Genomic DNA, 14937 nt, shown 5'->3' with positions numbered 1-14937 from the left:
TCTGACCAATCAAATCGAGGCATTGTCAATTTACTGTCCGTGTAATGGGAAGTAACTCGGTTATAAGCAACAATGATTATTAATATTATTATTTCCCTTATATTATGTAAAATTTGTAATGTTATTATATAATAATTCATGATATTTTACGTCCAAAAGAGTCCTTTCACTTGAAATAAACACTACTCACTTTTCTTGAAGACTTCTGTTTTATTCTTTCACTAGTATTGAATATGTCGTACTGCTAGGGTGTAAAATGCCGATTTAACTTACCACCCAGGGTAGGACATATTCTATTTAGTATGACTCTGGTTTGGGAAGTTTCATTTAGTATGACCCTGGGTCAGACATATTCTATTAATATGATCCTAGGATCATACTAAATCGAAATAGTACGACCCTGAATTAAAATAAATCAGAGCTATAAAAATAAATACAGTGTATTTGATACTTCTTTGGATACATCCATTAATTAGCTTTAAGACAATACGAATTTGTTCGATCCTGGGTCGGACATATATTTTAGTATGACCCTGGGTCATATTCCAGTTAGTTTTAATTAAGACAATTCAGAATTAAAAGGTAAAGGTAAAGGTAAATTTTATTTACCGTCACTTTGTGACACACTTAACATAAACTCTAATATAATAATAATAATAATAATAATAACAATAATAATAATAATAACATCTTTATTTATAGAAGGTAGCACATGAAGACATATAGATCAGTACAAAGTACAAATGATACATCTTAATTTTAAATGTGGCCTTCTGAAAAACAACAACAACCAACTACAATTTACACTATCACATAACCTATTTAATAGCCTGGGAATCCAGTCTGACAATTTCTAATCTTTTATTTACCTGCAAATTGACAGATTTCCCCAGGCGTTGATAATATCAGAAACTCGATGAATGCCAATTAACACTAATTAGCGCACATTAGTAGCATCTATAATGCATAAATATTAGGTATGATTTCTTCTGACAAAGCACAAATATTATCAACGGCTTCCCAGGCTACCTATTTAATATCCTTATCTACATCTACATCTACGGAGATACTCCCAACAATCAATTTCTGACCATAATTGTTATGCCATACCGACAGTAAATAAAATTTTTATTGTATTGTATTGTATTGTATTGGAGGTCGGGGCAGTTGTTTAATTTAAAGTATGTTGCTATGTTACAAGATACATGATATTCATGTTGTTAAGAGAGTAAGAGCAGTAATATATACAGCTTGTTAAAAATAACTAGAGCTATCACTAAAGGTGATGAATGTACCCCCGCATGCACTGACACAGTACATTGCAATTTGACGCACACAAGATTGCATAATTATGTGGACTGTATGTATATAGACTGTATGTATACAGTATAGTAACAAAAAACAAAGTCCCATAACTATGCAGAATATTTATCTAAAAGAATGTAACATGCACCATGCACAACTAGGGTTGGTACTGATCACTTGTGTGAAGTTTCATTAAATTGTGTGTAAGGGTTTGGTAGATTAGGCACGCACAAAATTGCATATGCAGGCTGTATGTACATAGTATGTTAACAAGAAACAAAGTCCCATAACTCTGCAATTTTTGTCGCTGAAAGAACCTAACATGCCCCATGCACAACTACTGTTGTTACTGATCACTTGTGTGAAGTTTCATTAAATTGTGTCAAGGGGATGAGGAGAGATGGTGCGCACAAGATTGTGTCTATGTATATAGTATAGTAACAAAAAAAACAAAGTCCCATAACTCTGCAAATTTTTTTTTCTGAAAGAACCTAACATGTCCCATGCACAACTACTGTTGTTACTGATCACTTGTGTGAAGTTTCATTAAATTGTGTCAAGGGGATGAGGAGAGATGGTGCGCACAAGATTGTGTCTATGTATATAGTATAGTAACAAAAAAACAAAGTCCCATAACTCTGTAAATTTTTTTTCTAAAAGAACCTAACATGCCCCATGCACAACTATTGTTGGTACTGATCCCTTGTGTGAAGTTTCATTAAATTATGTCAAGGGGATGAGGAGAGATGGTGCGCACAAGATTGTGTCTATGTATATTGTATAGTAACAAAAAACAAAATCCCATAACTCTGCAATTTTTTTTTCTAAAAGAACCTAACATGCCCCATGCACAACTACTGTTGGTACTGATCACTTGTGTGAAGTTTCATTAAATTCTGTCAAGGGGATAAGGAGAGATGGTGCGCACAAGATTGCGTCTACGGACAGACGGCCAGACGGACAGACAGACAGACGGACAGACAGACAGACAGACAGAAAGACAACCTGAAACCAGTATAGCCCCCCTTACAACTTTGTTGTCGGGGGGTACAAAAACAGGATGATGACATTCTAGGTCAGATGTGAAGCCCTGGAGGTTCACACTGTCCTTGATGTTATAAAGCGTTCCAGTATCTGATTGTGCCATGTAAAAGGGAATTCATATGATATTGTGTTGTTGAAGATGGAATGATAAAGTTTAAATTTCTAGAGGTTGTCAGGTGGTTAAGATCTACAGAGACGAGCTTGTGTGATATTTTATACAACATAATTAAAGATGCATGTATTCTTCTTTGTTCTAATGTCTACCATTTAAAAGTTTCAAGCATTGATGTTACGCTGCTTTGGTGTGAGTAGTCATTCATACCATATCTGGCTGCAGCTCTTTGTACCTTTTCTATCTCATATGTTAAGTTTTTCTGCCATGGATACCATATGGTGTTACAGTATTCTAATTGTGGGCGAACGTATGTTTTGTAGGCAGTTTCTTTGATATTACGGTTATTACATTGTACATTTCTTTTTATAAATCTGAGGGTGTTACTATCTTTTGAAGATGTAAATTCAATATGTTTTGTTTCAACTAAAGTCATCACTAACAGTAATCCCAAGATATTTAGCACTTTCTGTGGTTTTTAGTTTTTGATTATGTAATTTATATGGAAAGATGATATTTTTTTTTTATTTTTTTTTAGAGATTCTTATGATTTCGCATTTATCAGGATTAAATTCCATAGACCATTTACGTTCTCATTCTTCTAATTTTGTCAAATCATCTTGAAGTTTGTAGGAGTCTACTGATTAGTCGGTAGTGAGGTATATGATGGTGTCATCAGCAAATAAGCGTATTCTACTTTTAACAGATTCGGGAAGGTCATTGATGAAACAAAGGAAGAGACAAGGACCCAACACTGAACCTTGGGGAACCCCTGAAAGAACTGGTAAAGAATCAGAGTGTGAGTCTTCAACTACTACAGATTGAGAACGATTACTAAGGAAAGATTGAATCCAGGATAGAGATGTTTTGTTGACACCAAGTTTCATAAGTTTATAGAGAAGAAGTTGCTGATCGACTTTCTCGAAAGCTTTCGAGGAATCCATAACAATGAGATCTGTTTGTTTTCCAGATTGGAGATTGTCAAACATTTCCTGTGTGAAGGATAATAGTTGAGTCCCACAGCTATGTTTAGAACGGAAGCCATGTTGGAAAAGTGTGAGAAGATTGTTGTTGTCGAGGTGGCGCATTATGTTTGAGACCATGATATGCTCCATTAGTTTGGAAGCTATGCAAGTCAAAGAAATTGGCCGATAGTTGCTGGTTTTATATTTAGGACCCTTTTTATATACAGGTGCAACAATAGCAGTTTTCCAGTCCTCTGGAACTATACCAGTCCTCAGTGAGTTCTGGAAGACTTTAGTGAGAAAAGGAGCTGTTTCGAGAGAAAGTTCTTTAAGTAATCTTGGCGACAGCTGATCCGGACCAGACGCCTTGTTTGGATTTAGATCCATGAGCATTTTCAAAACAACTTCTACAGTTATATCAATGTCAAACATTTTATTAACTTGTTGAAATTTGTGACTTTCAAAGAGGTTTAATTCACGAAGTTGTTTAAGACAGACTGGTTTAGGTTTTGAGAAAACAGATTCAAAATGTTTGTTTAGAATTGTTGCTTTATCATATGGTTTGGTATAAGTTTTACATTTAGATTTTAAAGGTGCTACACCATGATTGTCTGTTTTTTATGTTTTACAAAAGAATAGATTATTTTATTAATATCACATTCATTCTTAGACAAATAACCCTAAAAATAGATATTGCCTTTCAGTATCCATTTATACAATTTTCTTTTAGGCAATCAATTAGTTATAATAATCAATTATATTATAATGGCATAGCATGTAATTCAGCTGATAAATAAACAAAGAGATTATTTAGGCAGTCAACTGCAAGATATACTTTTTATATTTCTTTTTAAAAGATGATAGAGAACATGTGGAGCGAATTTCATTTTGTATTGAATTCCAAACATTTGCACCATTGTAAGAAAAGTTTTTTACCATAATTTGTACGATATTTAGGTATAACTATGTCATCATGAGCAGCAGATCTTATATTGTATGTTTCATTGCTGGGAAAAGGTTAAATTTTCAGAGATATATATGAAGGTGCTTAGCTGTTGCAAGCTTTGTAAATAAGACAGCCCGTGTGGAAGTTACATCTTTCGTTAAATGACATCCACCCAAGTTCTTTTAATATATCATTTGTTCTTGTTTAGAACGTTTTATTCAAAATTATTGCAGCTCTACCTTGAATTTTCATCATTTTCTTTAAAGAACTCTTACAGCTTTTGAGCGACCCTATTTTAAGAAATGTTCAAACTAATTATACCTTACCCCAGCAATTTGCTGGTACCCATTTACCGCTGGGCCGGCTGAGGCAATCGTAGTGCCTTGCCCAAGGACACACAGCAACGGGAGTAGCCAGGATTCGAACCAGGGGCCTTCACCTCCGTAGGAAAGCGTCTTAGCCCTCTCGACCAATACGTCCACAGTATTAGTATAGGAACCCTCATCATTTTTAGTTCGACCCTGGGTCGGACATAATCTAATTAGCTTTAAATCAGCTTTTACTATACTTAGGCCTAATTAACTTAAAGACATCTTATTTAGCTTAAAGACAATTGAATAAGGACCATTATTAAATACCAGAATGCACCAAATTCATTAACCAATGAAATCAGGTGACCGTGTAACATTTCCTCGCACTATTTACAGAAGTCAGGCGCGAGGGATATAATTTACAATTACGAAAGTTGCTGCAATATGCAGCGAAAGGAAGCTCCGAGCCATATAAAGCAGTGTACGTAGTACTGATAGAGCAGGAGATGATATAACGATACTTGTGTCTTTGTTGTAGACCCTAGGCAAACAGACAGCCTGATGGGGTAGAAAAAAAACATTGCCTTTGTAGTGTGAGCGGGACTTTAATTGTTGTATTTAGTGACCATTTATTGGCTGATCATGATCCACTAGCATGTGAAACTGACTTCTTAAGTTTCGGTATATGGAATGAAATGTATTGCATACACAAGGTTGCACTTAATTCAGACTTACGTAGTTGTTCACCCGAAATGACAGAGTTTCAAACTTAGCTCAAATGTTATCAAGACCATTATTATATATAAGACTATCCAAGGTATCGCCTAAGTTATCGGTCTTGGCCTACCTAATCCCCTAATGATGGTAAACAGGTGTGCAAAGTTTCAAAGTTGTAGCTCTTACAGTGTTTGAGAAAAGGTGGACCTAAACAAAAATTAAAACCGACGCCGACGACCAAGTGGCGACTAAACCTCATAATTTAAAAAAAAATCAGACGAGCTAAAATGTATGCTTGTAGTTGCACCCCTGAATCAGACTTTGTGTGTGTGTGTGTGTGTGTGTGTGTGTGTGTGTGTGTGTGTGTGTGTGCGTGCGAGTATGCGTGCGTGCGTATACCAAGAAAGTCGTGGAGACAATTCGAGGGGAACACTGTCCTGCAAGATTTTGGAATTTTAAACACTAAATCCTGCATTTTACTGAGTTTAAGAGAAAGCAATTTCTGTCTTTAATTTTTTACCTGAAGATAGAGGTTATTACACGAATGTCTTTTCATACTGAATATAATAAACGAGTTGAATGAAGTAATAAAATGCGAGTTTATCAATTTTATTTAGCGAGTTTAATGAATTAAATGAGCCGTGCCATGAGAAAACCAACATAGTGGGTTTGCAACCAGCATGTATCCAGACCAGCCTGCGCATCCGCGCAGTCTAACAATATAATCAATTACTTGTGTTTAGGTGTATCAAAGTCAAGAAGAGAAGCAAACTATACTTTACTTTGTTAATAGCAATAAATTAATCATGAGCTCACCTAGTCCAAGAATTCTTTAATATTTTGACACACGCCGCTATTCAGAAATAAGTATAGTTAAACTACATTAAACAATAGTGTAAATCCTTACCGAAACGAAGTTGTAAGGGTTACCAACTACCAAAACAGCACTGGTTCTGCCCAGAGTTGCCTAGACTTGATAAACCTTGCGAAACGAAAGTTAAGATTTATCTGAGGCTATATTTTATGCTTTATAATATAATCGTTAAAACCAATACAAGTGGATACGAACCTGATAGTGAATAGAGATTGCGGACAGTACCATATAAGACATAAACAGTATCATGTAAGACTGCATTATTTTAAAAGTTACATTTAACTTCAACGCCATCAGTTAAATCTCTTCTTAGCTACAATACCACCCAAGTGTAGACACTAAATATATGCACTATTGCACTATTACTAAGTACACCATACATCTCTAATGTTTAACAATATCGTTTAACATATGGATTATACTTTTATATAATTGGAGTATACATTAATCATACAGATAATTCAAACAGTTTTGTCTCTGCTTAAATGCTTTAATGCAGAATACTGCTAATTTATTTAATATCTTTACATTTGAAACATTGAGCAATTCTATGAATTTTATTGTGTTAGGTCGTCTACTGTAGTACCTAGGTATATAAATACTTCTCAAATGATCATATACAGGACATATAAGAATGAAGTGAAACTCATCTTCAATATCATTTTTCTCACAAAGAGTACATTTCCTTTCGTCTCTTTGGATATTACGGTGCTTCCAGTCTCTATATTTAACTGATGAGAGGATGAGAGGATAATCGTAACTGTGCAATGGCATTTCTGTGTTTAACATTACTAACTTTAAACAAATAGTCAGAGAACAGCAACCTCAATGACATGGAGCCGCGACCCCCTCTCACCCCCCCCCCCCCCTCCCACACAACAGGGTCGGAGAAAAATATTTACAACAACTATTTGAAGTTGTGGGAAAAATAGATATAATGAAAAAAAAAATGACATTTTTAAATGCAAGGAACAAGTTTTATAGTAGTATGATGTGTGGAAATGGACAGGAAATGCTTGTTCTTTTCTGACGAAAATATGAATAAAGCAGGCTTTTCAGGTAAGATATGATTAAAAACATACATGTGTTTAATCAAAGCATACTGTATAATAAATTACTTGACTGAAGTCAACCTTATAGTGGCAAAACAATTCGTAATAAAATGATGATTTTGTGTAGGATTTCTTATCGTTGAGAGTTGCATTGCACAATGGGTAATTCAAATAGAAATCATACGTAAATGAAGCTGAACGGTTATTTAGAGTTTTGAAATGTGATCCCCAAAGCTGTTTATTTCTTTTTCTTCAAACTTCATACATCCGATTTTCTCTCTAATTTCAGATCGTCAACGAAGTTCAATGCTGAAGGCATAAACGGCAGGGAAGCTTGTATATATAACAATACAATTTTGTCATTCGAATAATTTACACTGATGCTGGTATGTATCTTCTTAATTATGTTTAAGATAATAATAATAATAATAATAAAATAACTGTGTTATCGATTTTGTTTGAATATTGTTAAAAGTATCGAAACCTGTATTTAAAAACAGAATAATGTTAAATTTGCTGTAATACCCAGTGTTTAGAAGAGGGTATACCTGTGTCACATGTACGTGTGTGTGTACATTCGTCTGTCTGTGCACCTGAGATAACTCTTGAAAGGATGGATGGATTCAATTCATTTTCAGTACACAGGTATATGATCATAATACACAGGCAGAGGAAGAATTTGATTACAGTTAATCAATGCATGCTCCTTTTTATTGATAACTATTCAGGGGTACTATTTAGTCTGGCGAAAGGCCGGTAGTTTTAGTCAAATATTGCAACGCTTCTAGTATTGTTGTACTTGTATTGTATGTTATATATGGTGTTTTATATGGTCAATTGTTAGATTGTTAGACTCGTATTGTCAATTACAACGTCTTTTAATACATGCATATTTTTCATTTGCACAATCTAACAAGAACTGTTTAATATTTCAATGGACTAAATTAATGTTCTAAATAAAAGTTTAGTTTGATGTCAAAAATTATGTTTCTGTCACTGACAATACAAGTTTTGATTCATTTATTGTTTATTGAGTATTGTTGCTATTTTGATAAATCACGATTTTTATGTCCCCATACATTTATATCGGTGCATATAGCGTTGCTGCTGTCCGTCCGACGTACGTCAATACGTCCCGAACTATTTTATGTCCAACTCCTTTCACACTATTAGTTTCATTCGCTTAAAACTTTCACAGACGAACAAGCAAGATGTGCAGATGACCATGTAGTCTGGTTCCCGTCGTACTATGTATTTTAGTACCAATAGACAGTGAAGGGGCAGGTAATCCAGACTAATAACCATAAAGGAAGGACATTTTTCTGTGATTATGTTTACCACAGTTACGGCAATTTGAAAGTTATTAGCCTGATTTGCTTCAAACTTTCACAGGTGAACAATCTTGGCGTGCAGATGACCATAAAGGAAGATTTTTTTCTGTGAATATTTTACTGAAGTTATCATTAGTTATGGCCCTTTGATAGTTATTGCTATATAGAGGATGGCACAGTATGTAGTGGCATCCGTGTCTTAAGGACACAATTCTAGTTCTCTAACTTATATGTCAGTTCCGTGTTAAAAATACTCTTAACTAGAAGATGCTTTTGTAAAAAACGCATGTCTCCCCCAATGCATAGTCGTATATGCAAGAAGTCAATAAGGGACAAGAGCGAAATTCAAAGAGACATTAATGGTTGGCTGCAATAGGGATCACCTACTTGGCATGTCCAATCATCCCACTAAGTTTCAACATTCTGAGTCTAGAGCTTCTCAAGTTATGAATTGGATACGGTTTTCTATGTTCGGGCTCTTGTGACCTTGACCTTTTATCAAGTGACCCCAAATTCATTAGGGGTCATATACTCTGCATGTCCAATTGTCGTATTACGTTTCAACATTCTGGATCAAGCGGTTCTCAAGTAATTGATTGGAAAGTGTTTCCTATGTTCAGCCCCCTGTGACCTTGACCTTTGATGAAGTGACTCCAAAATCGATAAAAGTCATCTACTCTACATGTCCAATCATCCTATGAAGTTTCAATTTTCAGGGTCAAGTGGTTCTCAAGTTACTGACCGGAAATGGTTTTCCATGTTCAGGCCCCTGTGACCTTGACCTTTAACAGAAAGACCCCAAAATGATAGGGGTCATCTACTTTGCATGACCAATCATCCTATGGAGTTTCAACATTCTGGGTTCTCAAGTAACTGACCGGAAATGGTTTTCCATGTTCAGGCCCCTGTGACCTTGACCTTTAACAGAAAGGCCCCAAAACGATAGGGGTTATCTCCTATGCATGACCAATCACCCTATGAAGTTTCAACATTCTGGGTCAAGTGGTTCTCAAATTACTGACTGGAAATTGTTTTCCATGTTCGGGCCCATGTGACCTCGACCTTTAATCAAGTGACCCGATAATCAATAGGGGTCATCTAGTCTGCATGTCCAATCATCCTATGAAGTTTCAACATTCTGGGTCAAGCGGTTCTCAAGCTACTGACCTGAAATGGTTTTCCATGTTCAGGCCCATGTGACCTTGACCTATAATAGAGTGATCCTAAAATCGATAGAGGTCATCTCCTCTGCATGACCAATCATCCTATGAAGTTTCAACATTCTGGGTTAGGTGGTTTTCAAGTTACTGACCAGAAATGGTTTTCCATGATCAGGCCCCTGTGACCTTGACCTTTAACAGAGATACTCCAAAATCAATTGGGGTCATTTACTTTGCATGACCAATCACCCTATGAAGTTTCAACATTCTGGATCAAGTGGTTCTCAAGTTACTGACCGGAAATTGTTTTCCACAATCAAGCCCCTGTGACCTTGACCTTTAATGGAGTGACCCCAAAATCGATAGGGGTCATTGACTCTGCATTACTAATCATCATATGAAGTTTTAGCACTCTGGGTCAAGTGGTTCTTAAGTTACTAACCAGAAATGGTTTTCCTTGTTCAGGCCTATGTGACCTTGACTTTTAACACAGTGACCTAAAAATCAATAAAGATCATCTACTTGGTATGGCAAATCATCCTATGAAGTTTCAACATTCTGAGTAAAGTGGTTCTCGAGTTATTGATGGTAAATGGTTTTCTATGTTCAGGCCCCTATGACGTTGACCTTTAACAGAGTGATCTCAAAATCAATAGGGGTCATTTACTGTGCATGATCAATCATCCTATGAAGCTTCAACATTTTGGGACTAGTGGGTCTCAAGTTACTGACCGGAAATGGTTTTCCATGTTCAGGCCCCTGTGACCTTGACCTTTGATGGAGTGACCCAAAAAGCAATAGGGTTCGTCTACTCCATAAGCCCTGCCATCCTATGAAGTCTGAAAATTCTAGGTCAAATGATTCTCCAGTTATTGATCGGAAATGAAGTGTGACGTACGGAAGGACAGACGGATGGACAGGACAAAAACAATATGTCTCCACCGGTTGGGGGAGAAATAAATAACCATGTACTAATGTGTGTTTCTTTATTATTTTTCAGACAGACAGAAGCTATTAAAAAGCCAAGAAACAAGTCCCTGCTGGGTAAAATTTTAAGAATTTTAAACATGTGTAACACCGGACTAAGCACGGGACACGCTACAGAAGAGGGGAGGCAGGCGAAATAAATTGTTTACAGCTACATCAACGATAAGATTACTGAGGTATTATTCATTTATTAAAAATTATCGCATAGTGCGGCAATTTTCCTTTGATCTTTGCAGCATGTTATACATGGTAACACACATTATTACTACAAAACTGTGCTGATATCTTACAAAACTGTTCCGATATATATCGGAACACTTTTTCTCTATGGAGTTTCATAAGAAAAAAAGTGTTCCGATATATATCAGCACAGTAAAACTGTTCTGATATATATCGGAACACTTTTTCTCTATTGAGGTCCTATCAAGGGAGTATAATTTTTTCCTTTCAAAGAAAAGATGATTTTAGCTCCAATTTACCTTTCACAGAGAAAGAATATATATATCGCAACACTTTTTTTCTTACAATGGCAAGGTCCTATGGAGGGAGTATTATTTTTTCCTGCCAATGAAAACATGATTTTATTTCAAATTTATTGTTCACGGAGATAGAGTGATCACAAATACCTGCATCTATAAAGTAAAAGAATAAATAAACTAGAATATTTCGAAGATTCGATATTTATCATTATCTCTAAATGAACATCAGAAATACAGGATTGTCATGAAATATGAAATTCAAAGTTTTCTTAAATGTTTCTTAAAACTGAAAAGCGCTAAAAAAGTATCCGCTATGTGCTATTTTACTAAAATGTATCTGCTATGGCACTATAATGTATGTGCTACGGGTAGGTCAATTATATAATCATTATGAACAACAATTCCAACACACTGTTACAACAGTTCTCGTACGATATTAAAACTGAAAAGTGCATCCAGAGAATGAGTGATTTCCAGAAAATAAACCCTTAAAACTTGGATCACTGCGTTTATTATCCACTGACTCGTCATTATCCTTTAGAACACTTTCAGCATTTTTCTCATTGACCGTTTCACACTGTGCCTTGATTGTCGTCTGCGGTGGATTTAGTGTGTTTGAAATTTCTTTCAACATTGCGGGAGACGGTTTTTGGTATTTCCTAACCCCGGTAGTGGATCTGTGGCCAGTTCGTTTCATAATCTCTTCCTCGGGAATTCCTCCTTGGTAGAGTGTTGTGGCACACGTTTTCTTACCACTATGGTTTGTGTATCTACCTTCTAAACCTGCAGACGAACAAATGTCTTTCATGAAAGTTTTTAACTTATTAATTCCAACAACTTGTTCCCCGTAACGCAAGTGTCCCTCGGATTTGTTTAAAGGCCGCCGATAAAATGGACCCGAAAGCCCCAATGCATTCAGATACTGCTCATAAAAGTCAACAATTCCACTATTTTCATCATAATGTCTTATAATTTTTGGTTCAATACGCCTGTGTTTTAATCCTCCATTGTACGTTTTACTGTTTGTACCTTTAAATTCTATGTAACGACCATTTTCGTCACTCCCGATTGCAAATTGGTTACAGTTTAATGTTCGGTGTTCATCCAAAGCCCTTAATCCGAAAAATTTACAGTTATAGAAATACATGGTATGCTGAAGAGCAACAGATGAACTGTTCCCAAATACACCTTTAGACCACAAAATCTTTTCATCTTCTTCATTGACTGGTTTTGCCTCCCTCTGACCAATACCTAACCCATCCTTTGTCAGCTTTTTCATCTGAGCATCTAGTACCTCGCGTATCGTGCATTCGTCTCATCCAAGAAGTTTTTATCATAGATGCCAGAAGATCGGAGATTTCTCAAGAGTCCACAGGCAATATTATATAGCGATCCAGGTGGGTAGGGGGAACCATCCTGCTTTCTTGCTTCTACCACAAAACTGCAAGTATAAAAACATACTAGTTAATGTTGTACTTTCCATGAATTCAAAAATCTAAAAAGAATTGCACAATATATCAATGTGGCATTGTGCTCACTGCTACAAGGAGACACCACTGTTTATAAATTATATGACTGAAAACTTGTTGAAAAAGACGTTAAATCCGAACACACACACACACGCACTAAGATTTTACCAGTTACAAATCTAAATCGACATGGCCGTCGACTTATTTTGACTAACAACGTACATTTCCATGCAAAAAAGTTGAAAACTTTCTGAAAAGTACCAGTTTTCGAAATCGTAATTTTGCCTATTTTTATAATTGGAAAGCTACATTTTTACGCCATTAAACATGAAAAGTGATTCTTAAAAGCTATTTTAATCACCATCGGATACCTTTATTCAGGAATGTCTAGTTTAAAACTATCTTGCCAAGCAAAGCTCTATTAAGGATGAGTTAGATAAAACTGTATTTAGAAATATATATCCTAAGAATGCCATTTTTAGTGACCACAAATATATTTTTCAACAACATTTGGAGTTCATTCAGCAAAAACTAGAAACTGTTGGGCTAGTTCGAAATATCCAGTCTACAGTGAATAGGCTCAAATTTATATAGAATGCAGTCGCAGCCAAATCTCAAAGCGTTTGCAACTGATCTCGTCACTTCAACAAACCTGTATAATTCACAATGCTACATCTTGATTGCATTTTAATTGAAACAAAGGTACATGTGCTTTTTGACTTACCGTGAAAGGTGGGTGTTGATATCGCATTCCTCGAGTGGTGGAATTTCCTCTCCGTCCAGTTTCCGAACGGATCTCCAAGCCTCAAATACAGAGGTGGCCCACTTTGTACTCCTCTCGGTGTTACCCGATTTCTGGTCCTTGATCAGTGCGTCAAAATCTTCAGTTTTGGTAGTTTTTCCAAAGCGATTTTCACAATGTGTATCCACACCTAACAGTTCACAATTTTCTCCAGTCGGTAGTTTCAACGTAAAACTACCGAAAAAGTCTGCACTGGTACAATCCTCTACAAGATTTTTAAACTGAGAATCTGACAAGTCAAACGATTCCTTGTTTTCAAATAAATCCAGAGCTTGCGACAACACTATATCGTCTTCTTGCATACTTTCAATCTCGTCAAGAACCTGAGATAAAAATATGTCCTGTCCATCATCTAATTTTAAATCGGAATCCGACATATTTTGATTTTTTATACTCCGTTTTTGTTGTTTTTTTCGTTGTTTTATTTCTGATAGCTTATTCGCGTTTACGTAGCTATACAGCATGAGATAGCGCACTGAAATGAAAAATATTACTTGGGCGCTGAAGCAAATTAGACTCCGAGATAAGCGTTTGGCCAATGAAATGCAAAGAGTAAATACAAATGTAGAAATCTGTTGGATACTTTTACCTGGGGAACACATTTTCTAAAACAGAACGTTTCTGGGTTTCAGTCAGTGAGGTGCAGAAAGGGAATCATAAGTGTAAAAATAATTATAAAAATTAATTTAAATGATAGATCCAATCTGACTAAAGTACATATCCTATTACGCTACGCATAGGATCTGAGAACGACCTATTCATTGCCTCGTTCTGACGACCCTTTCGCTAGCCAATCAGAGCCTAACTTACAACATCCTGCAAATCTACCTGTAGCATTGACTTTTGATATTTACAATTTTTATGTCATATCGTATCAGATAGCCGGTTAGCTCAGTCGGTAGGCCACTTGCTTTGTAAGCGAGGGGTCACGGGTTCGAGCCCTGGAATGACTGCACATTTTTCTTACTCTTTGACATTCGAACAAGTCGTCTGATTGGATAAAATAAAAATAGCAATACTGGAAATCCAAAATATACAGAAGACGAATGTGAATGGGTCGTTCTCAGATCTTCGTTTAGAAGATCAAGTACTTTAGTCAGATTGATGATAGATCTATAAACGAAAATAATAAATAAATTGAATGATAGAACTATGCGATAAAACAGTTATAATATGTGATGCTCGTGTGTTACGAGGATATATCAGAGCTAGGGGTACATCTCGGTATATTTCTCTTCACATATCTGTCTCGGCCTAACGGCCTCGACGATATGTGCAGAGAAAAATACCCTCGATGTACCCCTAGCTCTGATATATCCTGGTAACACACTCTCACACATACTATAACTATTACGTATTTCATCTGACACAAAAGACCAAGAG

At 36.0% G+C, this 14937-nt stretch overlaps 2 protein-coding genes across 2 annotated transcripts; both read right to left on the bottom strand.

Annotated features, from left to right (window-relative positions):
* Positions 1–11583: 11583 nt before the first annotated feature.
* Positions 11584–13612, bottom strand: LOC123526603 (uncharacterized). The gene is made up of 2 exons (XM_053522858.1): positions 13477–13612; positions 11584–12724 (listed from the first exon to the last, which is right to left on the bottom strand). Exon 2 carries the CDS (start codon positions 12560–12562, stop codon positions 11720–11722), a length of 843 nt encoding a protein of 280 aa, XP_053378833.1. The 5' UTR covers positions 12563–12724; positions 13477–13612; the 3' UTR covers positions 11584–11719.
* LOC123540151 (uncharacterized) lies at positions 12571–13931 on the bottom strand. Its single transcript, XM_045325357.2, has 2 exons — positions 13477–13931; positions 12571–12724 (listed from the first exon to the last, which is right to left on the bottom strand). The coding sequence occupies exons 1-2, from the start codon at positions 13929–13931 to the stop codon at positions 12571–12573; spliced, it is 609 nt and encodes a 202-aa protein (XP_045181292.2).
* Between the last annotated feature and the right edge of the window lie 1006 nt (positions 13932–14937).

The sequence above is a fragment of the Mercenaria mercenaria genome, chromosome 14, assembly GCF_021730395.1.
Source record: "Mercenaria mercenaria strain notata chromosome 14, MADL_Memer_1, whole genome shotgun sequence".
In the NCBI taxonomy this organism is placed as follows: domain Eukaryota; kingdom Metazoa; phylum Mollusca; class Bivalvia; order Venerida; family Veneridae; genus Mercenaria; species Mercenaria mercenaria.
This window is presented reverse-complemented; position numbering and strand designations above follow the sequence as displayed.

Excerpts from the sequence above, each read along its gene's own strand:
- LOC123526603 (XM_053522858.1), bottom strand. The coding sequence starts at position 12,562 with ATGAAAAAGCTGACAAAGGATGGGTTAGGTATTGGTCAGAGGGAGGCA.
- LOC123540151 (XM_045325357.2), bottom strand. The coding sequence starts at position 13,931 with ATGTCGGATTCCGATTTAAAATTAGATGATGGACAGGACATATTTTTA. Across the intron at positions 12,725-13,476 it reads ATCAACACCCACCTTTCACG|TTTTGTGGTAGAAGCAAGAA; the intron begins GTAAGTCAAAAA and ends TTATACTTGCAG.